The 20566-nt window shown below is 53.0% G+C and overlaps 5 protein-coding genes across 5 annotated transcripts; 2 read left to right on the plus strand and 3 right to left on the minus strand.

The window, feature by feature from the left end:
* Positions 1 to 732: 732 nt before the first annotated feature.
* On the minus strand, positions 733 to 2889 carry J4E78_009808 (uncharacterized protein; the record flags this gene model as incomplete). The annotated part of the gene is made up of 5 exons (XM_049370394.1): positions 733 to 942; positions 1008 to 2247; positions 2294 to 2646; positions 2709 to 2775; positions 2834 to 2889. The coding sequence occupies 5 exons, from the start codon at positions 2887 to 2889 to the stop codon at positions 733 to 735; spliced, it is 1926 nt and encodes a 641-aa protein (XP_049217944.1).
* Positions 2890 to 3315: 426 nt separating this feature from the next.
* Positions 3316 to 5123, plus strand: J4E78_009809 (uncharacterized protein; the record flags this gene model as incomplete). Its single annotated transcript, XM_049370395.1, has 2 exons — positions 3316 to 3577; positions 3640 to 5123. 2 exons carry the CDS (start codon positions 3316 to 3318, stop codon positions 5121 to 5123), a joined length of 1746 nt encoding a protein of 581 aa, XP_049217945.1.
* A 1441-nt stretch (positions 5124 to 6564) lies between these two features.
* On the plus strand, positions 6565 to 9183 carry J4E78_009810 (uncharacterized protein; the record flags this gene model as incomplete). Its single annotated transcript, XM_049370396.1, has 3 exons — positions 6565 to 8571; positions 8621 to 8720; positions 8771 to 9183. The coding sequence occupies 3 exons, from the start codon at positions 6565 to 6567 to the stop codon at positions 9181 to 9183; spliced, it is 2520 nt and encodes an 839-aa protein (XP_049217946.1).
* Positions 9184 to 10479: 1296 nt separating this feature from the next.
* On the minus strand, positions 10480 to 12303 carry J4E78_009811 (uncharacterized protein; the record flags this gene model as incomplete). The annotated part of the gene is made up of 3 exons (XM_049370397.1): positions 10480 to 10834; positions 10884 to 11709; positions 11859 to 12303. The coding sequence occupies 3 exons, from the start codon at positions 12301 to 12303 to the stop codon at positions 10480 to 10482; spliced, it is 1626 nt and encodes a 541-aa protein (XP_049217947.1).
* A 6804-nt stretch (positions 12304 to 19107) lies between these two features.
* Positions 19108 to 20346, minus strand: J4E78_009812 (uncharacterized protein; the record flags this gene model as incomplete). The annotated part of the gene is made up of 2 exons (XM_049370398.1): positions 19108 to 19659; positions 19807 to 20346. 2 exons carry the CDS (start codon positions 20344 to 20346, stop codon positions 19108 to 19110), a joined length of 1092 nt encoding a protein of 363 aa, XP_049217948.1.
* Positions 20347 to 20566: the final 220 nt, after the last annotated feature.

Here is a 20566-nt window from a genome sequence, read left to right on the forward strand (position 1 = left end):
GCGTGGTGAAGCGTGCGTTATACTAGATTGCATGCTTGTCGTTCTGAAGCATGAGAGATGGAAGCAGGGTTTCATGGAAAAGTTAACAAGAGGCAAGAGCGATGGAAAGTTGACAGTGACATTGAAAGCAGCAATCCGAAACCACGATAACACGCAGTAAGAGAAAAAGAAAACTAAGAAATGGCGAGACTCTAGATGCAAGCCTGAAATAAATGGAGTATGAAAAGTCTGGGTGATGTTGATTGGAAGTCGCAGAGCGATGACGATGTTGCTGACCCAACACAAATGGCAGTAGCGCCCCAGCACACAACAACCCCACCCTGCACCTTAACACCTCAAACATCCCCAGCAACCAACGTCATAATTTCAACTAATTTCAATAATTCTCCAGCTATCTGCGTGGTATCCAACGTGGTCAAACATGCAACAAGTCGCGCGCCTTACTCCAAAGAGCCTAACCAATCCATTCAATTCCAATTCATCCATATCCTCCATCCTAGCCGTGTATACCACCTCAATAACCAACTTAACAGCGGGACTCATGACTCCAAAACCAGCCACTGACTATGCAAAAGAACCATAAGAAAAGAATCTACCAAACGATACACCGCTGAGCGATCTCAATATCCAATCCATGCTATTATCCTATCCAAACTCTTGTGTTGGTTCCCGGACGGCTGGCTATACAAACGCCGGGGTAAGAAGAACCCTATGCTCGAGATCGGTCGTGTTCTACTCGCCGTTGACTTCCGGCTCGGGAGCGGTGCCGTTGGCGCGGTCGGCGCCCATGTACCGCTGCATGTATGTGATGTAGTCGAATTTGGGTATGTCGCGGTCTTCTGCCATATCTGGGCCTTTGTGCTCGGGCATGGTGGAGAGGAGGTCGTCGATGACTTCGTCGGGGACGAGGGAGTGGCGGAGGTCGAGTTCGGTCACGTATGGCTGGTGGGATGTTAGTAGCTGGTGATACATGGAGGAATGAGGGAAAGAGGTGGGCATAGACTGACCTTGCCGTCGGCGACCTCTTTGAAAGACTCAAAGACTTGCTCCGCGGTATTTTGATCCTCGGTTTCGTCCACCATGAATCGGATAAACTGCTCGAATGTAACATAGTCTTTGCCACCACTAGTTTCGCGGAATCTCTCGTGCATTTCTTCTTCGTCGTATACCAAGCCCAAACTAGCCAATGCGGCAGAGAACTCCAATTCTGCTAACGAATTCGATACATCGCGGTCAAAATGCCTGAATACTGATTCAAACTCTTCAAGCTGTATTGGGGTGAGGTTGGTCATGTTACGTGCCACCATTTGGTTTTCCAAGAAGGCAAGCTTCTTCGATACCGAACTGCGGACCAAGCCCAGCTCGTATTCTAGCTCGTCGTATGTGTATGTTGTGAAGTCGTTCTCCTCGATGTTCGCTTCGGCGCATTGCTCGTCGATGGACGCTATGAGGTTCAGGTATTCGTCCAGGGGTGCCAGCGACTTGCTGATCTCCTTTGTGTGCTCTAGCTGGTCCTCAACATCGCCTTCCAACGCTGATATCGATGTAGAGAGTGTGTTGAGGGCCAGGGCAAAGTCGTTTGCTTTGTCGGCGAAAGATTTCCGCAGAGCGTTCTTGATGTCTCTGATTGTCTCGTTGATGACCTGGGAGCGTTGTCTCTCGGCCTTCATCAATCCCGTCCAGGCGCTGTCTAGTGCTTCGAGGCTGAGCTCCGCGGGCGGATCGTACGGTCGCAACCGGTATGTGGCCAACTTCGTCCTTATGTTCCCTAGTAGTCCCACCAGGTCTGACTTCTCGGCTACCCATGTTCGCTTGCTCTTGCGCTTCCAGGCGGTGAACTCGGTCGACTGGTTCCTAGCGTCTGCGTATGTCCCGTCGAACTTGGCCTCCTCCCACTGTGTGCGCTGCTTGGCGATCTGGTCCAGCAGCTCGCGCATGCGTCGCTCGAAGTCGTTCTGCATCTGCCAGGCTCCCTGCATATTTGCGACGAACTTCTCGACTCGCCGCCCAGCATTCTCCACGCGCTCCATCTGCGAGAAGGCGTGGAACCAGTAGGCAATGTATGTCATGAGTGAACGCTCGTCGGGCTTCGCGACGTCGCACACGTCCTCCACATCCAGCAGGTCGGGGATACCAATCTCTTTGGAGGCGATATCGAATGCAAGCTGCATGTTGCCGCGGTGGTCGCTCTTGTCTAGGCTGTCGTAATCGATGAGATCGGGACGGTGGATGTCGAGCAGGGCGCAGCTGTCTGTTGTTAGCCCAGTCTCCCACCAAAGGGTCCTCCACCTACAATGCCAGTCCGTCGTTCCAGCTCGTAGAGAAGTCACGGACTTCGACCTCATCGTAGCAGGCCGTCTTCCGCTGACACCACAGCAGCAGACCCTCCTTGGCACTGAGACCCTCTTCGTTGATGTCGCTGATGGTGAAGCGCAGAATGAGGGTCCATATCAGACCCAGGATGATCTTGCTGTTGCCGTCGACGACATCTTCGGCACCGGTATTGGTAAGCTGGATCCTCCGACTCCGGATGAAGTCGAGCGACTTGTTGACGTTCTCAAACTTCTGCACGCGCAGCTTGGGACGGGAGGCATAGCGGCCGAGGGATTCGTTGCTGAGGATCTCGAGGAGGTGTATGAGTATGATCTAGGGGGCGTTAGGACGTGATGCGGGGAGAGGCCATGTTGGGGGCCAAGCGGGGCACGTACACCGTCCGAGAGGTCGATGATGAGGTCCTTGATCTCGACTTCGCGGATCTTGAGCTTGCTGTTCAGCCTGCAGCGGTGTGAGTAGTAGTGTCGGGGCCGGGGCGGCGGCGGGGGTTGCAGCGTACCACTTGGTGAATGTCTTCTGCTGGACCTTGACCCATTGCTGTTCAAGCGGCGCCATGATCAGTGTGCATCAGGCCTCTCACTCGGACTGGGCGCATGCAGGTAGGAATATATTTGGGTGGATACGGGATGCTAGCTGGCGACTACTCGGGCGTGTTTTCCAGAGTCCTGGCCCAAAACAATGAATGGCTGACTGCGGGCGCGGCTTCGGCTGTCGCTGCACCCCTGTCCCAGTAGCGGGGCCCCTGGATCCACACAGCCTTGGGCGCCCGAGTCGCCTCTGGTTGGCTGGCTGCGACGACACGCGATATCTGGTTGACAGTCTCTTCGTCCAATACTTGCTGAGACCGAGAGACAATGCCCAAGATACTCTTGGAGTAGCGCGTGTATTCAATCTGTCTATTCACTTGCCTCGTGGCTGCACCACGCCGGGTACAGCAGGCGCCACACGCCACATTGGTCCTCCATCGCTCTTGCCTGCATCATGGCTGTAGACGCGTCTCAAGATGCCGCGTCGCTGCCATATCACGAGCCGGGCATCGTTGTCATTCTCGTGCTCACGTCTTTCCTCCTCCTCCTTAACGTCGTCAATGCTGCTCTCGACAGGGTGCTGTACTGCGGTCTGCTAGGCCAGGTTTTGGTTGGCATTGCATGGGGCACGCCAGGTGCGAAGTGGCTATCCGAGAGCTTAGAAGAGACGGTCGTGCAACTAGGCTATCTGGGATTGATACTGCTTGTCTATGAAGGTCTGCATGCGCTGCATCGCCCAACCCAACCCATATCTGTGGCATTGACTAACGCTCGCCAGGCGGGCTTTCTACCTCGTTCCAATCACTGAAGGCAAATCTGCTTCTATCTTCTGGCGTCGCACTCACGGGAATTCTACTTCCTATCGGGCTCTCGTACACTCTGCAAGGCTTACTGGATGCTAGCCCAGTACAAGCTTTCGCCGCTGGCGCTGCTCTATGCTCCACCAGCCTGGGCACAACCTTCACGGTTCTCGGGTCGAGTGGCTTGGCTACCACCCGCCTAGGCGTTGTTCTCACAAGCGCCGCTATGATGGACGACGTCGTGGGACTAGTCATAGTGCAAGTCATCTCCAACTTAGGTGGCGACCACTTCAGCTGGGTAACAGTCGTTCGCCCAGTCTTCGTTTCGATTGCTTTTGCGATTATCGCACCTCTTGTCTGTCTCTTCGTCGCGAAGCCTTCGACCGCATGGCTGAACGCGTACCGCGAAGCTCACCCGGGCGCACATCTGAGTGCCTTGCTACAGCGAACACAAACAGCCTTCGTGATCCACACCCTGGTTCTCATTGCTCTTGTCGCGGGAGCTACATATGCGGGCACATCAAATCTGTTCGCTGCGTATATCGCGGGAGCTAGCATTAGTTGGTGGGACTCTGACGTGCCCCATCCTACAAGCTTTCCAGCTACAAATGCAGTAGATGAGAAAAGACAGGCAACTGTCGGTCCAATGCTTGAGAGCTCAGAAGGCTCGTCTCCCGATGCGTCAAAGACCACAGCAGACCAAAATCAAGGAGCAATTCCGTCTCGACCCACCGACATGGAGAGTGAAGAGCATGTGGTTGCGACCGGTGGTGCAGCCATCTACGAGCAGTACTACCATCCCGCAGTGTCGAAGATCCTACAACCGTTCTTCTTCGCATCCATCGGATTCTCGATACCCATCACACGTATGTTCAGGGGCGCGATAGTCTGGCGAGGCATCGTCTACGCTGTTCTCATGACCTTCGCAAAGCTTGTGTGTGGTTTCTGGCTCGTTCGGTTTTCTATATCCCCAGGCAAAAAAGCGCCCAGCAGAATTCTGTCCAAGGTGCGCCTGCCTTCGGTGCCTCACCTGTGGGGAAAGAGCGGCGGCGCACCTCCCGCGCAAGAAGGAATCACTACAACGCAGGCAAGAGCTACCCCATCGCGAAGCCGCCCGACAACTTCACCAAGTAGTACCGAAAGCGAGGCCCGATCTTCGCCCAATCCACCAAAGCCCTTTTCGCTGCACCCGCCACTGATCCTCGCCTTTGCAATGTGCGCTCGTGGAGAGATTGGCTTCCTAATTTCCGGTGTCGCCGAGTCCCAGGGCGTCTTTGGAGAGACTTCAGGCGAGCCAACCGACATATTTCTTGTCGTGACTTGGGCCATCGTTCTGTGCACTATCCTGGGTCCTCTGGCTGTTGGACTATCCGTTCGCAGGGTAAACGCACTCCAAGCGCGCAAGAACAAGGAACAGGAGGGCGCGGGCAGGGACGTTTTGGGCGTTTGGGGTGTAGAATAGAGTAATCTCCGGAGTAAACCAAAGCTATCGAAATGCGGTCGCAACATGCCCGGGCAGGTTCAGTGCGCTCGACTTTTGCTGCAAACTGTTCACTTTGTGCACATGTGCCCCTGTTGTCATGACGTGCATCGCCGGGTGTCGCGACAGGGATAGCGGCTGCAATGGTGGGGTCGGAGGCGGGCATCATCCAACAGACGGTTGAAACATGCTGATTTGTACTCGGTGTATCGAGCGCCGTGGGACGTGAAACGATAGGACATGATATATAGTGGTTGCCGTCGCGATACCTTCCCATGTATACATGGCGACCATGTGCGCAGCTGCAGTGGATGCATAGTGCGAACTGTAAAAATGTAGACGAACATCAATGACATTTGACACAACGTGAAATCCCGTAGTTTGGTAGAGAACCCTTCTTTTGCACAAGCCGGCAAGCAGCCACCGACGTCGCGAGCGGCACGGTTTCTAAATATGCACCGGTGGAGGCTGTGGAAGGTTTTGGCGGCCAGCCAGAAGGGTTTCAGACGTCAATTTGCCTTCTTCTGAAACGCTGAACAAGATGGTGTACTTGCAACCGCCGGGCGATCAAGCCGGACCCTCTGCCGTTGTCGCGCCTGTCTGCTGATGAAACGTCTGTAGTAGACTCATGCCGCTGGTAGTCCTCCGCTGCTCGAGTGGCAACAGCCAATGAGTGCACATCGCGTTCCTTTCAGGCTCGACGTCCGAAGAGGAGTCGAGCGCACGTGAGAGAAAGTTCCGTGCCGGATGCTAGCGCGCCAGTGCCCAAAGCCAATGGTGCCAGGAGAAAGGGTTCCACTCCAGGCCCTACCACGACTGCGTGCACCAGACACGACTGCGCTCTCGCCCGCAGCCTGCCAGCTTCTCCTATTTACCCTGCGTGTGCAGTTTTCGAATGTGGCATCCTCGCTGAAGACGACTCGGCGCGACGCTTTGCGATTTGGATTGGCAGCAGCGCCCGCTCGCTTTCAGGATCAGGACTGGTATCCCGCTCTGCTGCAGCCCGACCCTCGCATTGCTGCTTACTCGACGCGACCCCCATCTCCGGACGCTGCGTCCTCGACACCACCCCAGCGCCCTCTGTCTCAGTGAGAGTTGACCCAAACCTCGCTCAACATCGCCCCGCCACTTACCTGCTCACTCCATTGAGCACGGGTCCCCCGCTATTCACCACACTCACCCTCGACTGCCTGGCCGCACCAGAAGCAGTGAACGATTCACGAAGCTATTGTAGCTATTGTATAATTCGACTGTTGTTGCTACAACGATAGTCTGCCCATGTGAGTCCCCTGGCGCTCCTTCCTCAGCTGTCGTCTGGCTGCTCCAAACACCGCCTTTCAACCCCAAACGGCAGCAGCGTCACCTGCCCCGTTTCAATCAGACTGCCACTCGCGAGACCGGCCGCTGACCACATTGCTCCAGCATGTATCCCAATGGACATTTCGAGAACACCCGTGCAGCACCAAAACCACCCATCCAAGCACCGCAATCATCCACCAGGACCAACCTCTTCCCCGACACCAACCCCAACATGCCGGGCAACATGGTCGGCCGGAGTATGCAGTCGCCTGGTTTCAACAACGGCTCGCAAATGTCGCTTGTACGCACACAGTCCGAGAGAAGCGTCTCGACAACGGCCACAGTCAAAGAGGGCATGGTCAAGGTCAAGGATGCAAACGTGTTCAGAAGTATGATTTGGGCCGAGCGGTGGCTGGTACTGCGCGAATTCGAGCTGAACTTTTTCAAGAGCCCTAATGCCTCCAAAGCATCAACCACGATTCAACTGCGAGACATCCTCGGCGTGGAGCGATCAGACACGCAGCCTTTGTCCTTTGAAATCACCAAGGCTGCCAATACCAGCAAGGGCTCGTCCCCGCCCCGCGATGGCCCTACAAAGATCATTACATGCAAGGTCGAGACTGACGATGACGTCTACTCGTGGATCGACAGCATCTACCAGCGCTGTCCCAGCATGGGCGGTGTCAGCAACCCCACCAACTTCACCCACAGAGTGCACGTAGGCTTCGACCCTAACAGCGGAGCGTTCGTCGGTCTGCCGGTAGAATGGGAGAAGCTTCTCACCGCATCTGCTTTAACTAAAGACGACTACGCGAAGAACCCCAAGGCTGTTCTGGAAGTTTTGGAGTTCTACACCGAAAAGCTTGTCAAGCGCTCCGAGGACCCTCAGCAATACCCGAGTCTCACTCCGACCCCGCCAACAAATGCTGGAATGGAGAAACAGCTTGGATACGGTGGCAGCGGCAATTCTGTTGCGCCTCCGCGCCCTGCACCGCCTGGCAATTATCAGCGAAAAGACAGCTACAGTCAAGGCTATGGCGGTCAACAAAACTCGGCTTCGCAGCAACAAAACCGCTACGAACAGGATCGCTACGAACAAGATCGCTACGAACAGGACAGGAGGAGGCAAGAGGACCAGGTCAGGGCACAGCGCGAACGCGAACTCCAGCGGCAGAGGCAGGAGTACGAGCACCAACAAAGGCTGCAGGCTGAAGCTGAAGCTGATTGGGAGAACGATATTCCAAAGAAGGTTACTCCAGCGGCGAAACAAGAAATTGGCGGAGGCGGCTATTCGCGAGATCAGAGCCCGTCAGGCCAGAGGTACAACCCCAGCCGCCCTGCGCCATCCACTCCCGGTGCAAGAGGCCCACAGCAGCAGCCCCCGCGGCAGCCAGTCGCACAGCGTCCAGCACCTTCTGCACCTCAGCAACAGAATGGTGGCTACAGCACATCTCCTTCCAAAGCGCAGTCAACTCAGCAACGACCACCCATGGCCTCGAAGAATTCGAGTGGCCAGGTTCCCAGGGTTGCTAATGGTCAAAACCAACAGCAAAAGCAATACCAGCCAGGTGCTGCACCCAAGCCGTTGAACGTTGCTAAGCCTCAGAATGCTCCTGTCAGTGATGCAGTGAAGAAGGCCGAGCAGGCCCTTACTGCTAAGCCCAAGGAGGAGCCAGCACGGAAGGATGTGCGCATGTCCAGCATGTCCGAAGGCGAGGTCATGGCGAAGCTCCGGGAGGTCGTATCCAAAGAACGGCCACTGGACTCGTACAACAAGCAAAAGAAGATTGGTCAAGGTGCTAGTGGTTCCGTGTATGTTGCTCGCATCCGTGAAGGTGCCACTTCGCCCATGGCCCGAAGGGTTATGCAAGAAAATGGCCCACGTGCACAGGTCGCTATCAAGCAAATGGATCTCCGCAACCAGCCACGCAAAGAACTTATCGTAAACGAGATTATCGTCATGAAGGACAGCAAACACCCCAACATCGTCAACTTCTTGGACGCGTTCTTGCAAGAGGAGCAGTCCGAGCTCTGGGTCGTCATGGAGTTCATGGAGGGAGGTGCTTTGACCGACATCATTGACAACAACCCTTCCATTAGCGAAGACCAGATCGCGACGATTTGCTTCGAGGTAAGCTATGTAGCATGGACTTTCGGGAATCTACACTGACAATCATCAGACCTGCAAGGGACTTGAGTACCTTCATAACTTGAACATCATCCACCGAGACATCAAGAGTGACAATGTCTTGCTCGATGGCCGTGGCAATGTCAAGATCAGTATGTACCCGCCACGTAACCTCCATCGACAGCTTGCTAACCTTTAACAGCCGACTTTGGTTTCAGTGCGAAGCTCACCGAGCAGCGCAGCAAGCGTGCGACTATGGTTGGAACTCCATACTGGATGGCCCCTGAAGTCGTCAAGCAAAAAGAGTATGGCAACAAGGTCGATATCTGGTCTTTGGGTATCATGGCCATTGAGATGATCGAGTCTGAACCACCGTACCTGAATGAGGAACCGCTCAAGGCTTTGTATCTCATTGCCACCAATGGCACTCCTCGTCTCAAGAAGCCAGACAAGCTCTCGAAGGAGCTCAAGGCTTTCTTGTCGGTCTGCCTTTGCGTCGACGTAAAGTCCCGAGCGAGTGCCGGAGAGCTGATCAGCCACGACTTCCTCAAGAGCGGATGCAGCCTAGCGAGCCTATCTCAGTTGCTTAACTTCAGGAAGAACGGCGGCCACTAAACCCCTACTGGGCACACCACTACAGCATGAAGAGTTCTTCCGGTTAGAGCCACAAGAGTAATGGCGAGCTGTTTCATGCTTCTGGACTTCGATACCCTTTTCATGTACATTTTCCCAGCTATACCCAAACTTCTCGGCTTCCGTCCTTACCGAACGATCGACGACATACCACGAAACCTAGGAAGGCGTCATTCGCTTGGGCAATATCAGTCTGGTCATCTGTACCCTCTGGTCGCTACGGAATTTGCCTCTATACATCCCATGTAACTACTCCATCCGCTATTCGCCTTCTCGTCCGTCTTTCAGAGCGCCAAATCAAGCACCCTACGAGTGATACATCTGCCTCCAAAGTCTACAAACGGTGCTCAAAGATTATGGAATTTGGAGGAGTGAGGTCCATTGCTCAACTACAGTACCAAGTCCTTCCCTTCGGGCCCGATATGCGTGCGCGCCAGGTAACTTGTCATGTTTGTCTTTTTCAATGTTCCACAGCGTAGCGACATCACACGGTCTGGCAATCTTAAGCATCCAGGCGCAACATCTAGGGCTCTTCGTAATTAAATCCTTTGGGAGTGCATGTGGATACCGGTAGATTCAATGGCAATGTCATAAAAGTCCAATGCGAGCTCTTCTTCTTTCGTGCTTGGCTGGCCACCAATGTCGCAACATGGCTGACCATTCGTCACGTGCCATGAACACTACACCTGATCCCACCTCATCAATGTCTCCACCTAATGTCCCTTAGTAGCGAAATTGAATTGCTCTTGCAGGTTACAACAGACTTGGGAACATCTGACAACCGGTAATGCATATCCAGGGTGGCTCTCTATATCTGCACCAGTCAGGACAAGGTGAGCAGAGTTACAGTGTGGGTCTACGACTGCGTTTGGTCGCGTCTATCTTCTCCTGATATGGATGTGTTGCTGCATCCGCGCAGCGAAAACTCATGGTGCTGGTTTGGTCTAAGGACCGCTGTGTGAGCAAACGGAGGTAGAAAACTGTTCGTTTACTAACAGGGAAGAGATTGCTTCCGTGGAATACTTTTTAACATTGAGATCTAGACGTTATGGAATGGATCGACTTTAAGTGATGGATAATGCTTTACCGCAGAAATGCTTGAGATGTGCCGGAATGACAGGACGATGATGACTCGCTAAGATGCATCCGATTAGAATATATGACGTAAGAAATCAGAAAGAGATGAGATCTTGACAGCGCTTTCTAAAATGGAAGAAACGGTAGCTTTAGGGACTTGAGAAAGTGCGACGGACTGATTGCGGCAGGTTTGGCAGCTTGTCAACCCAAGCACAGCAGATGCGGGCTCAATGCGATGGTGCTAGACTTGGGACTAAGCATTTCGTCCCACCAGCCGTCGTCGCGCTGGCATGACGTGTCCTGGTTTGCAAGCCAGGTGCGCATACCACTGATACGCCTGAGCACGGGTGGGAGTGTGTTCTTGTCGCCTTCCCGTATTGGTACGACGCGCTGGTATAGGCGGTCGCGCTTGTCTGAGTTTGCAGTGACTGCAGCGATAAAGAAGGGCCAGACGGGGTAGATGGCGGTGTATAGTGGACCTTTGACTGGTAAGGAGAGGATCAAGGTGTGGAGTGCGTCGGAGAGCTCGAGGATGGAAGAGTGGAATCTTGTGAATCTGAGGGCATGTTAGGATGTGAATGTTGCGGGTTAGATGATGAGCTTACCCGTAGACGCGGCAGCGCAGGTAGATGAGCGCGGCGAGACGAAAAGCCTCTGCTGTAGCGAGCAAGATCTCCTTCTCCGGTCCATCTGGCTCTGAACTCCACTGCTTTAGATCTTGAAGCTGTTTCTCTTGTGCTTGGGCGTACATGAGTTTGTTTAGTCTGTATGGGCCCGTCGGAAGTGATGTTATGGATGAAATGAGGAAGAGCAACTGAGGTGAGACTCCCAGAGTAGTCGAAGTCCTGGAAGATTCGCTTGGCGATATACTATCCAACCAGTTCGTGGTCTCGAACGCATGCTGCCGAGTGTTGCTTAACTGGTGAGAAGTTCGTGCGGTACTTGCCAAGATGAGCTGAGCGTGCAGGAACATGACAGTGTCAGAGTTGTGGGTGATTGCTTCCGGGGGAATCGCATCGAGCACATTAGCGTGACATGACCAGCACATCAGGGAGTCGTCTTGATTGATCAGGCCGTGGTGCATCAGTAGCATGCTAGTAGCCAGGGCACCGTTATAGTGATGACCATCGCTGATTTGTGATGCTAGAGCTTGAAGTGCTTGCGTCGAGTAATACAGTTCCGCTTGGTGATAGGTATCCTTGTCTTTCGGCATTTGTTCGCAGAGGTATGATGCTGAGAGACTGAGGATAGCGTAGCGTGTGCTTAAGCAAGTATCCGCAACCTGTAATAACGACGTGTACACATTCGTCTGCGATGCAACGGTGCGACCCGGGCAGATGCCCCTGACATAGAAGTCGATGAGGAAGTTTTCCATATCTGCGGCAGCGGGGACCGTGCTAAGTGGGAAATACTTGATGAGACTTGCGGGTCCTGTCTCCTGTGAAGATATGCTGTCACGAGAACGGACAGATCGCGTCGGACTACGTGAGCATATCTGTAAAGCTTCTACAGTTAGCATTGGTGAATCGACTGCTCAGATTAGCAAGCTACGTTTGATACTCTCACGGTGAAACGCATACCTTTAGCGCCGATAAGATCCGACAACTCGGACAGAAAGTCTTGACAAGCGTCCGCCTTCGATCTCTGAATGTATCGAATGCGCTGAATCACCAGCGCTACTGCGTTCGCGTCTTTCACCAAAGTAACGTATGGCTGTCGTTGCTGAAGTGCTGCTTTGAACTTTTCGAACTGGTTGCTATTGAGCTCGCCCAACCGCCAATATAACTGACCCAGGACTTCAAGAAGCACAACGCCGGGGCCTTCACTAATCATCCACTGTCGGATGACAAGCAAATTTCGCCTGCTGTTCCTTTGGTTTCCCTCGGTTGGTAGGTCGACTACCCGCCCAAGGAGTCGGTCGATATGTGTGCAGTCTAGACTTCCGAAGTCCGCGGTTATTGAAAGATGTTGGAGAGCGTCGTTGGCAGCCTCGAGAGCTTTGGCGAGCCGTCTGTCTGCGTCCATAGTGATGCGCTGCACGGTCGATCGCGTCGGTAACAGTACGTAGTATGTGTTAAATATATATGCCGTGACTCTGGAAAGATAATTACAACCGTACCAGACGGGTGTTGCGGGCTGGGCTCCACCGAGGATTGTTATATCGCGTTTGGCCCAGAGAGAAAATATGTACTGAACAATGGGCCTACACTGAAGTAAATGGACAAGGGGAGGTGAAGCATAAACAAGAGACAGAAGCGCCAGAGGCACGGTACCTTGTCCAGCATCGCGTCTGAAACTCTGCAAGCATACGGTGCACGCAGGTGAAGCTCCGCCTTGCTCGCCATGATGAAAATGCACATCAAGAGGCTGACTTCATGCAGGCTGGGCTGCAGATGAGGCCGTGTAAGTCCCCGATTTAGGTCACCACAACGTTAGCTAGCGCGAATTTGGCGAGATAGAACGGATGTGGTCATGAAACAACATGTCGACTTCCAGTTTCCCAAACGCTGACAGGAGACGGCGCGCCACCACCTGGGCGTAGTACCCGTAAGGCTGGAAGGATGGGGCTATTCAGCGCAGACGTGCGGCACAGGGCTTGGAGACGCATGGAGCACATGGCACGGCGCACGTCGACAAGGAATTGTTCGCGATAGCGAGAAGAACGTTTATGGACTTGAGTCGTCTCTCGCCGGGAACGGCTACGGTTGGCGAGTCTCGGTCATTGTTGTTGGCGACGTACAGGAAGGGCGAGCTTGAAAGAAAGGGTGAAAGCCGGCGAGCCAGCCGAAAGAGGAAAGGTGCACACTTTAGCGACGACGGTGAGGATCACTCAGCCACATCCCCAGCTTGAGTTTCCCTTCAATCGGGATTTCACCCAAAGACCATGCCATCGGCGCGCCGCTTCTGCAACGTCGGTGCACACTGCTCTCCGCACCACCGACATCCTCCTCAGGGCCCGAGCGAGGCAATCGCTCTCCGACGAAGAGTACATGCGCGCAGAGCCTCGGATGCCGAAGAACGGCCTGTCGGGGGCATCCGCTCCTCGTAGGTCTGAGCGGCAAGCATCAACCTCTCGTTCCTACGTAGCTGGCTTGATACCAACCCGGCTGTCCGCTTCCTGCCTTCACAACGAGCGTGAACTCGTTGAACATTATTAGGCAGATGTGATCCACTTAAGGTTCATGGATGCCTCTGCTAGCTCTCAAGGCGACGACCTACTTCAAAGTCCTTTCACCAGGTTGACCGCTAGATGCACCTGTCACAAGATCAAGACGACACAGCCACGATTTGGTCCCAGGCATTTCTAGCTGCGGCCCCAGGGATTTCAAGGTCAAGGCAGCTCTTATACATCTAATAGGTATATCTGCGCAGGGGCCGAGTCGATTGTGAAACGCTAAACCGAACTGTTTAAGGAAAAGTGACTTCGATGAACAGTGCATTTGTTGATAAAAGTATGGAATTCGACAGACACTAACGAGACGCACAATCCTACTACGACGCCACAAGGGCTGCCACAGGACATGGCCGTTATTCCATCTTCAGCTGCTCGACGCAAAACCACATCTTCATAGCCTACTAAGCATTTGGTGCGCTTCAAGCGATGTCTTCAGGTCGTTTGACACGCTGGTACGCCGCACTGTTCCACCCTTTTTCAGCAAGGTGGTATGTGCTAGAATTATTAACAGTAAGCTTTCCCATTGACCTAACGCCCTTATGAGCACGTATCCAGAGGTCTGAAAACACTCGACCAGGATGAAACACCGTCAGTGCAGCAACTGCAAGGACTATCATTGGCCCTTCGAAAACCACGAATGTGGCTTCGTGATCAATCAGAGCTCCGCCGAAACCGGTCCAAAGCTCAGCGACACGATATATGCAGCGCACATAGATGGGCACAGTTGCGACAAGGAGATTCCACAGGGAACAGATCGAGTTCTTTGTCGAACGAAGGTGGATGTACAATGGTGGCTGGGTGCATGACAAGCTGCTTGAGATCTTCGCATGCCGCACACGGAGAGGAAATTCGCCCCAAAGAGCCAGGAAAAGAGTGATGGTGATAACTTGGGACATCAGACCAGCAATCATGATGTTGACTCCCGTTCGTGAGCTGTCTTTCTCTCCTGCAGTTGTGGCCATGCCACCGCCAATAGCCTATGGGACAAGAGCGAGCAGATCGCAGCCGACGAACGGGTAAACATTTTGTTCTAACCTCGGATAATCGGCTCGGACGACTACGACGATGCGTCCGAACGAGAGATAGATGCCGGCAGTCAGGAGAGCAGGTGATATGGTAAGCGCAATGCGGTTATTGGATTCCGTTAGACATAGACGCGATATACGGACGGGGTAGCCTACACAATGAAGAAGTTCATGCTGAAAGAGTTCAGGTTGAGCATGACGCGGCCGATGTACCCCACGGCCTCTCCGAGGGCGTCAGCGCACATGGTACCCGTGAACGACCAGGTCTTGTTCCGGACGCCATACAACAGCTGTCCACCAATCAGTGCCAAGCAACAGAGCATGTAGATTACGCTTTCCCCCATGTTGGTTGATATTCGATGACTTGCCAGGACTCTGGATATTTGCCAACTCTGGACATGTCTTCAAGGTTGTGCTCGAACGCGAATAAGCCCTCAACGACACTGTGATCTCACTCCATCCGTTCGGTGCACCGTAGTAGCGTCCGCTGATCTCGCAAGTGGTTTGCGCATCACTGCTGTGAGCTTTGGCGTGTGCCTGCGGCTGATACATAGCCACCCTAGTTCAAGCGAACAGAACTGGCGCAGGCGCAGCGGGAGGCTGCCGTTTACAAGCCTTCGAACATGCGGATATGAACCTGATTGGTCAAACCTGAGGAAATTTCCATCGGCTTGACTGGTTGAACTGAATTATCAGAATAGCAACGAAACAAAAGGGTGCAGGCTGAAGCGAAGAGATCTACAACGGCGAACGCCATTGTTGGGGGAGCTGGCCAATCACGCACAGTCCAACCTCCCCACTTCGCCTTGTCTCCGTCCTCAGGCCTCCCAGGCGCAGCGATCCTTCGCACAACAAACATCACTCCTTCATTGGTGCTATCGACGCAGACAGAAGTCGGGAGCGGTCTCTGCGATCATCGCAAGCCTGCTCGTCGTGCAAGGATCAGGACGAGCCAGCCCTTCTACGAGATCAACACGCCGGTTGCAGCTTCCATGAGATCTCCTTACTCCTCGAATCTTATCCCGTCTCTTCACTTCGCTATTCTACCATCTCCACGGCATCCACTGCTTTTGAAAAGTTGCCGTGCTGGCTGCTGGGCCTACGGGATAGATCATCATGTTGTCGCCATTGCGCACGCTGTGCTCCGGATCTGGAGACGTGATAGATTGCCATTGGTATGTACTGCTCTAAACCATGTAATATTGTGCAAATTCATGTTCCCGAGTATTGTCTACTTGGAAAGCCTGCATTCTGTTCATAGGAAAGCCCAGAACTGTCGCAATGTAACAGTTTATACCTTCTTTCGGCGTTGCGCGTCTACTTCGATTACCAGCCCTTCATTACTGTTAGTCGACGTCGATCCAAGTAACTCTGGTTCCGCACTGGGTATCGGTATATTTCGAAACTTTTCGTCTCTCTTGCACCATTCTCATGTTCCTGTGGCTGCTAGTCCGGGCACAGGATCTGGCCCTCTGGTCGGTATACAACGGGTATACGAGCTAGTCCATAATCGGTGACTTGCTCGATCAAAACTTCAACAAGGGCTATCGCAGAGCGCTCCGCGGACAAGAGAGCCTTATGATAGACGAACGACCTTCTGCTGGTCACTTTGAAGATGCCCCTTCTCTCAAAGTGCATTGAGCAGGCTCATTCAATAGATGAACATTCAGCCAACTCGGACTAAGCAATTACGCATATGCCTGTCGCGATGTAAGGAGCTTATTCTGAGACGAGAGTACAGTGCACATGCTCGAGAACTTTGTTTTAATCCACATCTCCGAAGATGACAAATGAAGATGATGAACCTGCTCCATCCCAAATCGTCGGCGCAAACACATTTAGACCAACCGGGTCTAGCGTCTTGGCAGACCATCCCTCCCATCACCCACTGGCAATGAAGCTGCTGAGCTAATTGCCAACCCTTAGCTCACTGGCATTCAACGTTTTCTTTGTTTCTTTCCACAAGTTGTCGATCGAGACACTTAGTTCATTCACTTTGGAAACGTTCGCCTTCGAGGCAGACCAGAGATGTTACTCCTCGGAACATAGTGGATCACATTGTTGGTTCACCAGAGAAAGCTTTCAGATGACAACATATCACAGGGCGGAAGGCGAAGGCGTATGGACAGGAGGATTGGTGTCGTTATCGCCGAACCGATAATGTTAACATGTCGCTCGAGACGTGTATTCAATTTAGCGGTTAGGCGAGGGTTTGTGCATCTCAAAGTCTTGCAAGCTGGTAGAATGGAGTCTTCTACTTTACACTAGCTGGATGTCTTGTTCCTCGACGTCCCAATTCACCCATTCCTTGCTGTAGTCGTGACCTAGTGGATACCAAAAGATGGGCTCGCCATCACCCTTGTACGAATGTGAGCCCAATAACATAGTCGACCCGATATATTTGTATTGTTGCTTTCGACAAGTCTGTCGCAAGATGCAGGGCAAGCAACAACCAAAGATGATTGCGCATGAATCGTCGTACTCGGTAACATCAGGAGCCAGACCCATGTATCCGCGCCTGGTAATGATGAATCGCCTTCCTTGTACGTAGCCCTGGATGTAATCCCAAACGATCTTAGCACTAGATAATAGATCATCGTCGATGGCGTTTTCATGGCCTACCGATCCGTCAAGACAGTCGGCGTTGCGACGTGTAATGAATGCATCCCTAGCCCGAAGCCAATATTCCGCATTTCCACCCATTCTACCGAAGCACAGACAATCTAAGAAGGCCTCTAGAATGTGAGAAGTTCCGTAAGGCGAAGTGTTGAGCGTCTGAGAGACCATGCCCCAGATTTCATCCAATATTTGCCACTTCTCCTCTTCGTCTCCATGGAAGACGTCTGAAGCATACCAAACGCTATCGAGGATAACACCTCTTGCGGAAAGGGTACAAGAATCTATGATTTTGGGATGATTAATGGACCCGTCACGAGCGATGGCACGCTGCCAGCGTGGGATTCCTTTTGCCGAAAGTGACCACCTACGAACATCCCAGCGTGGTACCCATGACGGTATGTCAACGAACGGTATGTCATCGATTTTCCTGTTCCATTCGTAATCGTGACAAACATGATCCAGTATGGCAATGTCGTTTCTCTCTTGAATATATTTCACTGCGAATTGATGATACACCTCTAGAGGTGCTAGGTGGTAGTCGGGGTTCATAACAAACACACGCTTGAAGTTATTATAGAGCTCCATGAAAGCGTATACTCTATCGCGAGCGTCCGATAGCTGCAGCGTTTTCCCAGTGCTGAGCTGTGATAACAAAGAACTCGTGGGCCATTCGTACGCCGTACATATAGTTTCAGCAATGGCCTTCTCTTTCTCTCTGAAAGCCTGCGCATGGGACCACACAGTCCCTTCCCATAATTTGAATTTCCCGTATATTCCGCTCCCACGCATCAACAACCAAATGTATAATCGCATCAGCTTTTTCCAGCTAAATTCGCTGTTGTGCCAGAGGACTAGACCGTAATGCGCAGATGCCGCTTCTCTGACAACCCAACCACGCCTGAACCAGCTTTGACGGAACAGGTTGAGCATAGAATGCCAGCGAGAGTCGGAATGGAGGGTATCATCATCTTTGAGGTGAGGAAAGGCACCCTGCGACGTATCGATGTGTCTGCAAGTCTCGTCGATCATCCGATTGACGTCATCCACTAAAGAGCACGCCAGTGGTCCATGGCCATTGTCCTCAGATCCAATGTAGATCAAGACACACTTCGCCGACCGGTATATATCCCCCATAATGGCGACCTGGTGCCCCTTCTCTTCCAAATCATCTTGATTGATGCAAATGCCATCAGCCCATAGCTTACGCCGTTTATGAGGGAGTCGAAGTCGCCGCAGCACATTGGAAAGACTCTTCGTGATTCTGATCACGCGGCCGTCGCAGATGATCTTCTTGTTCTTCTTGCTTTTGCCCCAGACATAGGATATAGCCTCGAATGTTGTTTTGGCCAAGGGCGCTGTCTGTAGACTGCATTTGAGAGGGTCGTTTCCGGTGCCTCGGTGTAGAACGATGTAGCGGAAAGACCCATCACGAGGCAGCTCGTTGTATTGGTATGGCTGAGCTGGCGGGGTTTTGTGGGGTTTGTGTGGCATTGTGAATGCTTCGCTCGCGTGGCCGGGGGGTTCTTGGAGATGCGATACTTCTCTCTTTCGTAGAGTATCTCCTCGCGTATGAGTCGTATGAAATGCGGGAGGTAAAGAGCGTTGAAGTGATCTTTGGTATCGGAGGGAGACGTCGATTGGGAAAATGAAGAGCGAACGAAGGGTGTAAACGGTGAGGCTGCGGAGTGCGAAGAGATTGAGAATGAACAGGCTGAAAGCGGGGAAGATGACTTCGGATCTCGTGCATGATATTTGCAACCATGCATTGCTACCCATGACAGCAGGGGCTGTGCCGCATTGCTGCATACACAACACTATGTCTTGATAAGAAAAACGTATCCAAAATGACCCCAGCATCTCCATCAATCCCGACTATCTTGCATGGAATGTTAGTCAGATCTACTAGAACATAGAGATTCTGTTTTTCTTTGGACTCGCGAACAGCTGATGTGCCCCTGCACATATACCCCATGCTGTGAGATGCTTCTTCAAACCCACCAATAGGAGTCGCTACTTCCTCGCCATATCCTGCGCCACAATCGCCCGAACATACCCCGCCACCTTCTCCGCCACCGGCACCCCGTGGCGAATACAAAACCCATGCGGCCACCCTTCCCTCTCATCAATCTCCATAACGGGCTTCCAATTCTCGCCTTGCCCTTCCACCTCCTCGACCCCATCCCCACGACTAAACCTTCCACGAGTGTGAATGAGCGCATCCCTCGTCGCATCCGCAACCCAATGATCTTTGCGTGCGAACAAGAAGCGTAAGATGGGCCGCGGGTGCGGATGCTTGGTTGCGGGCTCTGAAGCGGCGGCGCCCCAGATCTCCTCGTCCCAGATGTCGGTGTCAATTTGGAACATCTCGTCGCGAGCCATGTGGAGTGCTTCGTGGATGCCGTGGGGGGATTTGACGAAGGCGGCGGTGGTTTGCGCGGCGTCCGTAGGGAAGTCCATGAATTTTGCGATTAGGGTTGTCAGAATGGAAATGGGCAGAAACATGGTTAGGAAGTTGACGAAGAGGGCTGCGAAGGTCGCAAAATTGGAGTTCTTCAGGAAGGGCTACACAACACTGTTAGCATGTGCGCGGAAACAGCACGAAGACATGCCTGGAATGGAACGGAACCCAGCCCTTCCCTATGACGAGAACAGGATACATCCCAAAAACGACCCGAATCTCCAACAAAACAACAAGAAAAAAGTACTCACAGAAGCCTTCATCCCACTCTCACTCCTCGCAATATCCACCACCGTCGGAAACAGCCCAACCGCCCCAACAACCCTCGTCTCAAAATCCTCCCCCACCATCCCATGCGCCCTCAACCTCCTAATAATCTCCAAACAAATATAACTCCCCACACTATGCCCCACCAAAACCACCCTAACATCCCTCGCACCACCACTCTCCTTGACCTCCTCCACAAGTTCCGCAAGCTCATCTTCCGAATGCCTAATCTGGTCTTGCAACCCATACGGCGGCTGTTTCCGCCATTTCATCGTCTTGATCTCGGCGTCGTTCATCTCAAACCCAGAGAGACTGCGGCCGTAGACTTGGAATTCTATACTGCGGTCCGAGGCCGTGTTGTGGGTTAGTACGCCGTAGAGGTGCGTGAGGAAGGTGCGGTAGTATTCTACGAGGCCTGGGTTGCCGGTTACGAAGTAGATGAGGTAGGTGCGGGATGCGGGTTTCTTTCCGGGCTCGGGGGGTGTGCGGAGGTGAATTTGTGAGGCAGGGGCTGTGGAAGACATTTTTGGGGACGGGGATGGTGCTGGATTGGTGTTGTGAGGTTGTAGAGGGGGTTGAAGTGCGGTTTAAAGAAGCGCGACTTTTGATATCTCGGTCGCGCTAATGTTCTAACCGGGGATCGTGCATGATGGCGCTATGCTGCGTGGGGTATAGCGTGCGTCGACGGCTTCTAGAACCACTGACTGTCCTGACCGACAGAGATCGACCACCGAACTCCGAAAA

Source organism: Alternaria triticimaculans (genome assembly GCF_023758025.1).
Source record: "Alternaria triticimaculans strain BMP 0046 chromosome Unknown scaffold_23, whole genome shotgun sequence".
Taxonomy (NCBI): domain Eukaryota; kingdom Fungi; phylum Ascomycota; class Dothideomycetes; order Pleosporales; family Pleosporaceae; genus Alternaria; species Alternaria triticimaculans.